Source organism: Lepidochelys olivacea (genome assembly GCF_965140295.1).
Source record: "Lepidochelys olivacea isolate rLepOli2 genome assembly, chromosome: 24".
Classification (NCBI taxonomy): domain Eukaryota; kingdom Metazoa; phylum Chordata; order Testudines; family Cheloniidae; genus Lepidochelys; species Lepidochelys olivacea.
In genome coordinates, this window is record NC_140434.1 from 9,327,272 (window position 1) to 9,339,116 (window position 11,845).

The 11,845-nt window shown below is 45.7% G+C and overlaps 1 protein-coding gene across 2 annotated transcripts in view; it reads right to left on the minus strand.

Annotated features, from left to right (window-relative positions):
- Positions 1-1,327: 1,327 nt before the first annotated feature.
- Positions 1,328-11,845, minus strand: part of GABPB2 (GA binding protein transcription factor subunit beta 2) — a 33,343-nt gene continuing 22,825 nt past the window's right edge. Inside the window, exons 9-11 of one of the 2 annotated variants that reach the window (XR_014709447.1) lie at positions 7,538-7,662; positions 4,489-4,689; positions 1,328-1,465 (exon numbers count right to left, since the gene is read on the minus strand). Coding sequence is in view for 1 of the 2 variants with exons in the window: in XM_084613585.1 (XP_084469711.1) it covers positions 4,605-4,689; positions 7,538-7,662 (210 nt within the window). In the remaining variant the exon portion in view is untranslated. Of the gene's footprint in view, positions 1,466-4,474; positions 4,690-7,537; positions 7,663-11,845 lie in introns of those variants that run through there. The other variant, XM_084613585.1, reaches the window with a different exon arrangement.

Sequence of the window (11,845 nt, forward strand, 5' to 3'; positions counted from 1 at the left end):
AGTAGTCAGCACAGCCAGGGCTATGGATAGGTACTGACACCAGCCCTCTCTAACCAAGAGAGTCAGAGATGGAACAGGTTTCAGAGTAGCAGTCGTGTTAGTCTGTATCCGCAAAAAGTAAAGGAGGACTTGTGGCACCTTAGAGACTAACAAATTTATTTGAGCATAAGCTTTTGTGAGCTACAGCTCACTTCATCGGATGCATTCAGTGGAAAATACAGTGGAGAGATTTATATACACAGAGAACATGAAACAATGGGTGTTACCACACACTGTAACGAGACTGATCACTTAAGGTGAGCTTCCAGCAGTTGACAAGAATGTCTGAGGAATGGTGGGGGTGGAATAAACATGGGGAAATAGTTTTACTTTGTGTAATAACCCATCCACTCCCAGTCTTTATTCAAGCCTAAGTTAATTGTATCCAGTTTGCAAATTAATTCCAGTTCAGCAGTCTCTCCTTGGAGTCTGATTTTGAAGTTTTTTTGTTGAAGAATTGTGACTTTTAGGTCCGTAACCGAGTGTCCAGGGAGGTTGAAGTGTTCTCCGACGGGTTTTTGAATGTTATAATTCTTGACATCTGGTTTGTGTCCATTTATTCTTTTACGTAGACACTGTCCAGTTTGGCCAATGGACATGGCAGAGGGGCATTGCTGGCATATATCACATTGGTGGATGTGCAGGTGAATGAGCCTCTGATAGTGTGGCTGATGTGATTAGGCCCTATGATGGTGTCCCCTGAATAGATATGTGGACACAGTTGGCAACGGGCTTTGTTCCAAGGATAGGTTCCTGGGTTAGTGGTTCTGTTGTGTGGTTGCTGGTGAGTATTTGCTTCAGGTTGGGGGGCTGTCTGTAAGCGAGGACTGGCCTGTCTCCCAAGATCTGTGAGAATGAGGGGTTGTCGTTCAGGATAGGTTGTAGATCCTTGATGATGCGTTGGAGAGGTTTTAGTTGGGGGCTGAAGGTGATGGCTAGTGGCGTTCTGTTATTTTCTTTGTTGGGCCTGTCCTGTAGTAGGTGACTTCTGGGTACTCTTTTGGCTCTGTCAATCTGTTTCTTCACTTCAGCAGGTGGGTACTGTAGTTGTAAGAATGCTTGATAGAGATCTTGTAGGTGTTTGTCTCTGTCTGAGGGGTTGGAGCAAATGCAGTTGTATCGTAGAGCTTGGCTGTAGACAATGGATCGTGTGGTTTGGTCTGGATGAAAGCTGGAGGCATGTAGGTAAGTATAGCGGTCAGTAGGTTTCCGGTATAGGGTGGTGTTTATGTGACCATCGCTTATTAGCACCGTAGTGTCCAGGAAGTGGATCTCTTGTGTGGACTGGTCCAGGCTGAGGTTGATGGTGGGATGGAAATTGTTGAAATCATGCTGGAATTCCTCAACGGCTTCTTTTCCATGGGTCCAGATGATGAAGATGTCATCAGTGTAGCGCAAGTAGAGTAGGGGCATCAGGGGACGAGAGCTGAGGAAGCGTTGTTCTAAGTCAGCCATAAAAATGTTGGCATACTGTGGGGCCATGCAGGTGCCCATAGCAGTGCCGCTGATTTGAAGGTATACATTGTCCCCAAATGTGAAATAGTTATGGGTGAGGACAAAGTCACAAAGTTCAGCCACCAGGTTTGCTGTGACATTATCGGGAGAGCACATGACAGCCTGGCTGTCCAGGGCCTGGCAGATACTTGCTTGTGCTATCCTGTAACCAGCCTGCTGGGGAGGCACGGAAAAGTGGGGTAGGGACTTTGGCCCTAGGGCACACATAATGTCAGAGCCAGGGGTGGAACCCCAGTGTCCTGACTCCTAACCCTTAGACTCCCCTCCCCGAGCTGTGGGGAGCACCCAGGAGCCCTGCCTCCCAAGCCCCCCGACAAACTACTAGCTCTGAGAGGATGCCTAGTGGTTAGAGCAGCAGGGGAGGGAGTCAGGATCTTATTCCCATCTCTGGGACAGGCGTGGAGGTGTGGGAACAGAACCCAGGAATCCTGACGGTCAACGCCTCTTCCACTCCACTCACCAGTAGTTACCTGTTCCCGCCACCTAACCCCCCAATAACTGGCTTCTCTCCTATTAGCTTCATTCCTACTTTGCTGGAGCTTCTTACCCTCAGAACACTTGACAGACTCCCCTGGCAGGCGGGATGGAGCACAGAGCTAATGACATTTCCCCACGGATCCCCGCTGGGGTTAGGTGAGATTGGCTCTAAACACACCCCAAACAACCTTTCCCCAACCCTTCTACGCCCAAACCAAGCCCACGGCCCAGGCTGTCGACGTGGAAAGACGAGTTGATGCTAAAGGCTGAGATAAACAGCAGAGCACAAGCAAGGGCTCTGTATTAAATTGCTTGTCTCCCCCGTCCGCCTCCCCACAGTGCTTTACACCCGCCAACAAAATAGCACCAAAGAACGATAGAACCCCATTGCCTGCTCGGTCATGACGCTTTTGGATCTCATTTTACTTACTAATTTTCAGTCCCCTTTAGAAATCGGTTACTCGGAAATGTCCACGGACCTTACATTTCTATGTAGCCCTTGTCTCCAGAGGGTGTGTGGGTGGGTGTCTGTAATATGTAGCTACAGACTATTGTCAAAGGAAGCTGAGGGAGACAGGTGCCTCAAACCCCCTGAATTGCCCTTCGAGTTGGGTGCCTAACTACCTTAGCTCTTTTACTCTCAGTCTCGGAGGGGTGTGCTAACGTATCGCCTGTGTGCAACAGCTGTGCAGAGAGTGCGTCTGGGTGTGGGAGACGGGCATTGTTCTATATCAGGGGATAATGGCTTATGCCTGGAAGATATCAGGGTGTTTTTTTTTTTTATACAGTTTAAGGCCATGTACCGAAGTAAAATCACCTCCCCACTGTATTTGCCACTGCATACATCTGATGAAGTGGGCTGTAACCCATGAAAGCTTATGCCCAAATAAATTTGCTAGTCTCTAAGGTGCCACAAGGACTCCTCATTCTTTTTCCCTACCTCCGCTCATTCCTCCCATTTATACACCCAAGGATCGCATCAGCCTTTTACCCCAGCATGACACCAAGAGCACGTGGCCAGAGCTTGTCCACTGCGCCCCCTAGATCCTGTTCACAGTCTCTGCTTTCCAGCACACTGCCTCCCACTCTGTAGGCATGGCCAGCCTTCCTTGATCCTCAGTGGATACCTTTGCATGTGGCTGTATTAAAACAGTTTGGTGGAAAGAGCCCAGCTTACCAAGCGATCCAGATTGCGCCGTGTGACTGCTCTGGATGCACTAGTATCCACCGCTCCATCAATCTTTGTGTCATGTGCAAATTTTAACAGCAGTGATTTTATATTTACTTCCAGATCATTGATGAATAGCCTAGTGCAGATTCCTGCTGAACCCCCTCCAGGCGATGAAGATTGCCCATTGACAACTACTTGGAGACCTGTCAGTTACCCAGTTCTTGATCCATTGAACTTTTGCCTGATTTAGATTGCATGGGGCTCATTTCATAATCAGAATGTGGTGCTGTACTAAGTCAAACACCTTACAAAAGTCTGTCTGTTACATCTATGCAGTTAGCTGTAGCAGCCAAACAGGTATGCTCCTCAAAAGATGAAATCAGGTCTGTTTGGCATGACCTATTCTCCATAAAACCATGCTGAAGAGTATTAATTGTGCTGCTATCCTCTAACAGGGGATCAGCTGCATCCTGTATCAACTTTTCCATTATTTTGCTCAGGACTGAAGCGAAGCTAACCAACTGGCCTACCCAGCTCATTTCAAGTAGCACTCTCCCAGTCTTCTGGAATTTCCCCGCTGTTCCAAAATGGATTAAAAATTAACAGCAGCGGGCCAAAGAACTCCTCTGAGACCTTAGTGTCTCCTGCTGCCACAAAGGAGGTTGCATGGCCTAGTGGATAGAACAAGGAATCAGGAGACCTGGTTTCTATTCCCAGCTCTGTCGTGGGGGGTGATCTTGGGCAAGCCACTTTCCCTGTGCCGTGCCCCAGTTTCCCCATCTGCAAAATAGGGCTAATGATACTGGCCCTCCACGCAAAACATTTTGCTGCTGAAAGGTGCCAGATAAGAGCTGGGGATTATAATTGAGGGAGTACGGAGGCAACTCTAAATTACCCAGCAGCAGTGGCCATGATGAGCTGTTACCCCCAGTGGGGTGGAAGAAGCCAGGAAACCCCACCGCTGCCCCATTTCCTCCCTCCAGCTGCACCTCTGCCCCAGCTGCTGGGCTTGGAGGTAGCAGAAGGGCCATGATGGCTCCCTACACTGCAGCGATCCTTAGAGCTGGGTACAGGGCCACTCCCCACCTATACAGGGCAGAGGAAAAGGTGGGAGCCCCATTGCCTGGGATGCTTGAAACCACGCTGAGCAAAGCCCTGGGGGACTAAACTGCCCTGGCTGAGGATAGGGCTTTTAGTGCCCTGGGGATCCATCAGTGAGAAGGTGCTTTCTGATTGCAGGCCCAGTAAGTAGCCAGTGACGACCCCCCAGGCCCGTCGCTCCTCACCATGGCAGAGGACGTCCTCAGGAGCACCCTGTCCGTGCCGGGAGCTGTCCTGCCCATTCTGACCCCGTCCCTGACCTTAGAGCAGAAGGCAGCCTTTATCTTTGTCTTCTTTCTCTTCATCTTCCTGGGTCTTTTGATTGTCCGCTGCTTCCGGATCCTGCTGGACCCATACCGGAGCATGCCCTCCTCCATCTGGACAGACTACATGGAGAAAGACACTTCCGATTACTGGCTCCCCTGAGCACGAGCCTGGGGCTGCAGGGGGGCTCTTTTAACAAATGGAGAGGATGGATTCCCATGACCCAGGAGGCCCGACCTGCATAGCTTGCCAGGACTCTCGCTTTCAAGGCAACATGCTACCTGCACATAGGAACATACCCTGGTGGCGGTTGCCCTGAGGTCAAAGCAAGCCCTTAGGCATGTGCTACTGGCTGGAAGGATGTGACCACAGGCACTGACCATCAGCCCTCTGACTGCTCATGCAACCCCCAGTCAAATCCCACTAGGGAAAAAGGGAAGCTTTGTCCTTCTGTGAGGACAACAGATGGTGCCTGAACTCTAGCCCCCATCTGGGTTACACCGGGCACGATGCTCTCCTTGGCTTCTCCTTCCCATTGCCGGCTGTGACGGCACTTGTTCTCGCAGCTCTGAGGTGGACCGAGGGATGCAGTCTGTACACCTGTAGAGTCTCGCTGGCCCATGCAAGGTTAGGGAGGGACCTGAGACTGGCCAACACTCCTGCATCTAGAAAGGGAGAAAATCTGGATGGGGGAGTTGGCCAGTTAGCAAGAAGTCACATAGTCATCCCACATGAGGAGTCAGCTGGTGGTGTTGAACCTAATCCAATTAAGGCACATTCTATCCTACAACCTCTGTCTTTGTGCAAGAATCACAGGGATGGGGACGATGAAATGGGATAAGAATCAACAAGTCAAACCAGGCAGGAGTTTCCAGATTTGATTACCCTGGTACCTATTGAGGTCACCAAGGTCTAGAGATCTAGGGACTTACATCTCCTCACAAGTCTCTGAGCAACTCTGATAATAGCTCCCTTCACTAATGAGCAACACTTGTCTTCACATTGTAACTTGACAATTAACTCCCAGGTGGTCCACAAAGTACTATCAAAGGCGATAACTTCTGTTCTGTCCACAGGTTGGACGTATGCTGCACAGATAGGAGTAGCTGTGGCTTGGTTTTCCTCCCCAGCCACGTGTTAAACTCTTGGGTGGTCACCTTTGCTCTTCCAACTATTCATGGTGAAATGTCGGGGCAAGTTTTTTATGTTTATTGACTACAGTTACAAATCTGACATGGCTGTTCTTTGTTTTGATGGTTTTTCTTTTCTTTTTTTTTAAATCTGAAACCAAAAGTCAAATCTAGATGCTTAAAACCCCCCTGAAAGGAGTGGTTTATCAATAAAGTCCTGGTTGTTCTAAAGCTGCCCCAAGTTCTTGGTTTCTAAACACCACATTTCAGCTCCCTTCTGCCAAGGCTTTCCAAAGGGCTTTACCACGGTGTTGTGTTATTTCACAGATGGGGAAGCACAGACACAGATTGAAAGTGATGTGCCCAAGGTCATGCGCTGAGAGAGCACCCTGGTCTTTGAACCTAGATTTCCTACATCCCAATTCTGGGTTTACACATTATATACCTTGGAGGGTAAAAGAAGGAAATATGTTTTTCATAACTTGTGCCCCCAGTTATACAGGAGCAGCTAACATCCATGTGTGAGTACAGGGGTCCAATTGCAGGGCTGGGGCCTTCTGCTGGCTAGCTGAATCATTGGTTGGTAGCAATATATTTTTGCTTGCATTGCATTTCCAGAAACCACTCAGCTCTGAGAAGTAGTGTCTGAATATTTGTGTGTGATTTCTTCCCCTTGAGTCAATCATTTTCCCCAACTGCTTTTTAGCACATTGGTGGGCAACATTTGAAATCCTTTTACAGTGTGAATCTCAGTAGGCCCTGGAAAACAAACATCTCTTTAGCTACAGAAAATAGCACAGTCCAACCTGGATTTCTTTGTGGTGCTAAACGTTCATGATTGTTGAGGTTTTTCTTAAAAGTCCCAGCTTCTGGAGTCAGGTGATTATGTGGGAATCAGCTTTAATTTTTTACATATATATTTTAAAAGGGAAGTTTCTAGCTCTCCTTATTCAAGAGAAATGCTAAAAAAAAAAAAAGAGCCATAACTACTCAAAAACCACAAGGCAAATAAAAAGCCCCCACCCTGTGTATTTTAAAATCTCATTATTTTAAAGCCAGACAGATTACTTGGGAGGGCCTGACTCCTGGTTCTTGAAAGCTTGGGTTGGAAATGCTGCTGCACCGTTTAGATACAAACCCACGCCTTAGAGGCGAAAGGTTCCCCATCAAATTACCAGTCGCCTGAGCTAGCCAAGATCAATCTTCTTGGAAAAGCATAGTCGACTGCATTAAATGCTGGCACCATGTCTCTGTCCAGTGGAACCTGGTCTTCTTTTGAAGAGTGGATAATTGTTTCTCTTGTCCCCTGGGACAAAGGGTGGCTCCAGCAGAGCCTGATTCATAGATGTTTAGTCCATGATTGGGGCTTGTAAGGGGTGAGGGATTTGGGGCAGTGTGGACACCCCACAAGATTTTTGGGGCAAATAGGTACCCCTCCTTTCCAAGATACATGCCAAGGAGCATATGAGTGGATCTAGTTGCAGCAGTACTCCCTGCCCCTTAAACCGAACTGCCAGTGCACTGTTGGGGTGGTCTTGGGCGGGTGGGCAAGTTGACTTCTTAACCCTTTCCCCTCCTGCAGCTGCCCTGACTCCAATGGTGAGGTGGGAAAGGACTTACATCTTCAGTTCTGCCACCCACCCCGCTGCTCCCACTGCAGGGGAGCAGCCCTGAGGTTCTAGCTGATCTGCCCCTTAACCTTGGTTCCCCTCCACTGCTGGATCCTACAGCCTGGTCTCCTGGATTCTGGTTGAATGGATGTTTGGACTGCAGAGGAAAGACTGGTTAAGATCAAACTATTAGGAACCATTTCACATGCATTTGGGGTAGGACCTCTTACCATTTGGGACTTCTGGGGTGAGGTTCAATGCCAAGATAAAGAGTCATGCAGGCTGCCGCAGCACCACGCTGGGACAAAGGCAGGTGCTTTACAGTAGCGCTTCTTCTCTTGAGTTTCTCTATCACCTATTGACAAAAGGTATGAAACAATGGTGAGGCTCTGACCTACCTATCCTCCCTTTCCAGCATGAATCAGCTGGGCAGCAGAGGTCTACAGACATACCGTAGCAGGAAGCCAAAAGCCTTTTTGCTTGACGCTGCCTATGCTGGAGGCCAATCCTGGCTATTTTAGTGTTCTGAGCGAGCACTGGTTTCCCTGAAATCTAACCTGTTAACGTACTGATGGAGGGACAGGAAATGCCTAGATCAGCCACCCTGCGCTTTTCATCTTCTGGCAGCAAGCTGCTACTCTTCAGTGGTTTCTCAGGAAAAATAATTATTTTCAGTTGAACATCTAAGCTATTATAAATCAATGTGGCAGCAGAAGCGAAATGGGTCATAACTACCCATAAAATGTGAGTTGTTAGTCAATACTTCACTGCAAAAGAGGCAATACACCTGGAATTTTAAAGATTATTCCTTGTTCTCTCATTGAGCAGACAGCCTCTCTGAAACCAGACAAATCCAATACTAGGGGCATTCTAACTACAGGTGGCTCCCCAGGGTTTAATCTCGTCTGAGCAAAACAAATCATCTCCATCAGATCAAAACCATCATTTAAAACATCAGGGACAGGATTTATTTTCTGCAACCTGGATCCATTTGTTAGGAATCAACAGACATTTAGAAGTGTATGAAAAATGAGAGGCACAGAAATCTATTTCTTAACAAAACACACTAGCTGCCACATAGTCTTTCTGTGAAGTCTTTCCTTGCAAGGAGGCTGTGTGGCTGCTGCAGTTATCAGTTGCAGAAAAGCCCAGGGCTCAAGCCTGCTCTATTGCTACACAGGTGTAAATCTGGAGTATCTCCTCTAAAGTCAGTGGCTTGACACCTATGTAACAGAACAGAATTCAGCCCTCAGTCTAATACGGAGATCAAATCACCCATAATCATGCAGAAATCCACATGTAATAAACATATTAATATACTTTGATTTGCAGCCTAAAAGTGCTACAGAAACTGTCTCGAGAGACTCCCTCTCTCCACATGGTACACTGCTACAGTTCAGCTCTGCAGAGACTCTTGGTATAAACAAGAGGGCGTTCTCCACGAAGCAGCCTTGATTTTGTAATTCATTCCCCTCTCCTGCTTTGGTCTCCCAGAGCCCAGATTTGTTGACCTGCTGCAAAAGCCACATTTCCCCGTTCTTTGTCAAGACTGTAGAGGAGAGCGTGGGCTAAGGATTTTAAACATTTGAAGAAATAAATACATTAGATTATTAAGCCTCATGGTACAGCTGTGAGAGATACCAGTTCTATACAAAGCTAAAAACCTCATCGAAACTTACTGATCAAATCCATGGGGGAGAAGGGAATAGGGATCAAAACTTGACTCCTACTCTCAAAGGACTGTAGTAGCCTGAGTATTTTGTGGTAGGGTAGATGGAATAAATCTCTTCTCCCAGTGCTGAGTGGAGTGTGAAAGTACAACCCTTTTGTGCATCAGATATGGGCACTAGTTCTGACCCCTTTGTCTACTGGGGAGGTAATCTGGCAGCATGGCAGAGATACTGCAGAGATTTTTGATCACTTTGTTCCTCTTCAAGAGTCCAAGAGGAATGTGGAGATCTGGGATCGCTTTACCCATTACTAAAATACAGCCACCTCTGGGGTGGAACAGAAAAGCGTTTAACAGCTCACAGCAACACTAAACAGTTTGCTACTGAAAGTTCAGAAATACACTCATAGGGGAAAAAAGTCCTATGGGATTTTTAATCACAGTACCAAAATGCTGAATAAAATCTCAAATGCAGATACAAATGTTATAGTAACCCATACTGAATGTAAGAAAAAAGGCAAGCATATACATGACTGGCATTTTATTAGGAAACATGGTACAAAAATGTATATATACACACACGTTTAAATTTAACATTTGAAAACATTCTAAATATAAAAAGAATACTTAAGCTTTCTAAAGGCATCCTGTACATAAAGCTATTAAGAATTTTACAATTCTGGGCACTTAAATGCTTAATCACAGTGCTAATTGGATTTGTAATGGAGTTTTTGCAATGAAGTGGCAAATAGCATTCTGCCATACTGATAATAAATATACACACAACCCCTAGGATGTTAAAAATTCTGATCTGATACAGGTAAGGTTGCAGAATCTGAGCATTTCTCTCTAGAGAACTGCAAGCCTCAAGATAAGCCAGGGAACACTGGTCAGGCTGTGCAGGTGGCAGAGTAAAAGAAAACTCCAAGAGGTCTTTGTTAAGTATCTGAGGGTACGTCTATACTGCAGTAAAAACCCCACAGCACCAAAGTCTCAGAGCCCAGGTCACCTGACTCAGGCTAACAGGATTTGCTGCAAGGCTAAAAACTGCAACAGATGTTTAGGTTCAGGCTGGAGCTATGCCACATACTCAGCAATTTTTAGCCCTGCAGCCTGAGCCCAAGAGAGCTGATCTGGGCCAGCCACAGCCATGCACCAGGTCTTTTATTGCAGTGTAGACGTAACCTAAGGCCTTGTCTACATGGGGAAGTTTCCCAGCATAACTGCAGTGGAATAACTGGTCTGGTGTAACTCCCTGTGAGGACACTATTCTACAATAAAAATGTGTCCACACAGGGAAGTTATACCAGAACGGCTTTAGTTACTCCCCGATAGGAAATTTCCCATCTGAGTACACAAGAGCTTTTTGGGTGGGCATTTATTATTTAAAATCTAAAGGAATCTAAGAGCTTGGTTAAAGTTTACACAACCTGCTTAATGTTCTTTTCCTCTCCATTGGAGAAGTTTTGCAAAGTTTAAGTCACTGTTTAGAATAATGGAACCACTGATGTAGAAACAGACACGGGGCACAACTCAACTTCTATCCCAATTACAACCAGATCATGTTCATCTCATATGAGGAATGTTAAATGGATGTGAATTAAACTAGATTGCAGGTGAAAACCTAATCCCTACTGTCAGAACTCAGGCAAATTTCATGGATTTCGAAGAGTTTTACCTGAGCAAGGACTGTGTGTGCAGACCCATTGAATTGCTAAATGTTGGGTTTCCATTCTGGGATTCTTTTACTTTAGGGTAACGTTTAGTCACCTAAAAATATCTTAATATAAAAAAAGGAGAAACCAATTAAGTTAAAAATAGCAGTTTTGAATCATGTTCATTTGAAACCAGTCAAATTTCTCCTGCCTCTCCCACTCAGAAATGCAAATCCAAAAATAAGACAGAACCTGTACATTGGTCTCTTCAGTTGGAAATTCAGGCAGGTTGTGTGGGAGGATTATGTTCTTTTTTTAATTAAGTGCTATGTACAGATAGCTCCCTTTCTGCACACAGGCTAAGATGAAGGGCTTATTTTAGGCTTTTAAACTTTTTGTAATCCTTTATCGCTCTATTAAAAATCTGTGAGGTTTGGAGGAGATGAGCTAATGCAGGCCTTGATCCTGCAAACACCCAGGCATAATTTCAGTGGGACTATTCACCTGCATAACATCACTCATATGCACAAGGGCTGGCAGGATCTGGACATAAGACAAATCTCTACATTTTCCCCCGTCCCTTATTTAAGAACAACCCATAAAATATCTATGTAGCCTCACCTAGGCTTGCGTTAACCAGAATATAGCACTGCCTCTCTGTTCAAAAGCCAGCGTTCATCATATAATTGCCATGGATAAGGGCATACAAAAGCTGGAAATTGTGTTTTTGAATGCTGGGCATCTATCATGTGCTGCAGTCTTAATTCAGACATGGTGTGTGAAAACTTCTAAAATATAAACACAAAATGGTGAATTTTTTACACCGTACAACATTAAAAGAATACTGTGATTTTTTCTTTAAAAAAAATTGACTCATTTTTAAATCCCAGCCCCCTCAAACAGTATATTCAGAATTTTTTTTTTAAAATAAAAAAAGAGCGAGAGTGCGTGCATGTGTGAGAGAGAGAGGAGGCGCTCTGTTTCCCAGTAGAAGGGTCTTTTAAGCAAAATTGAAACACAGGGGAAACAGTTAAAATGACTATACACAAAGTGCTGTCAAATGCAGACTTTTTTTTGCCAGCTTTTCAGGTACTGTAATCTTAGGTCTTACAAGTAACTACAGTAGGCACAATTTTCAGGCAAATATAATTTTAAACTTGACAGTGTCCCTTTAAATCTGTAAACATTTTGTTGAACCAAATTCTCTCTGGATT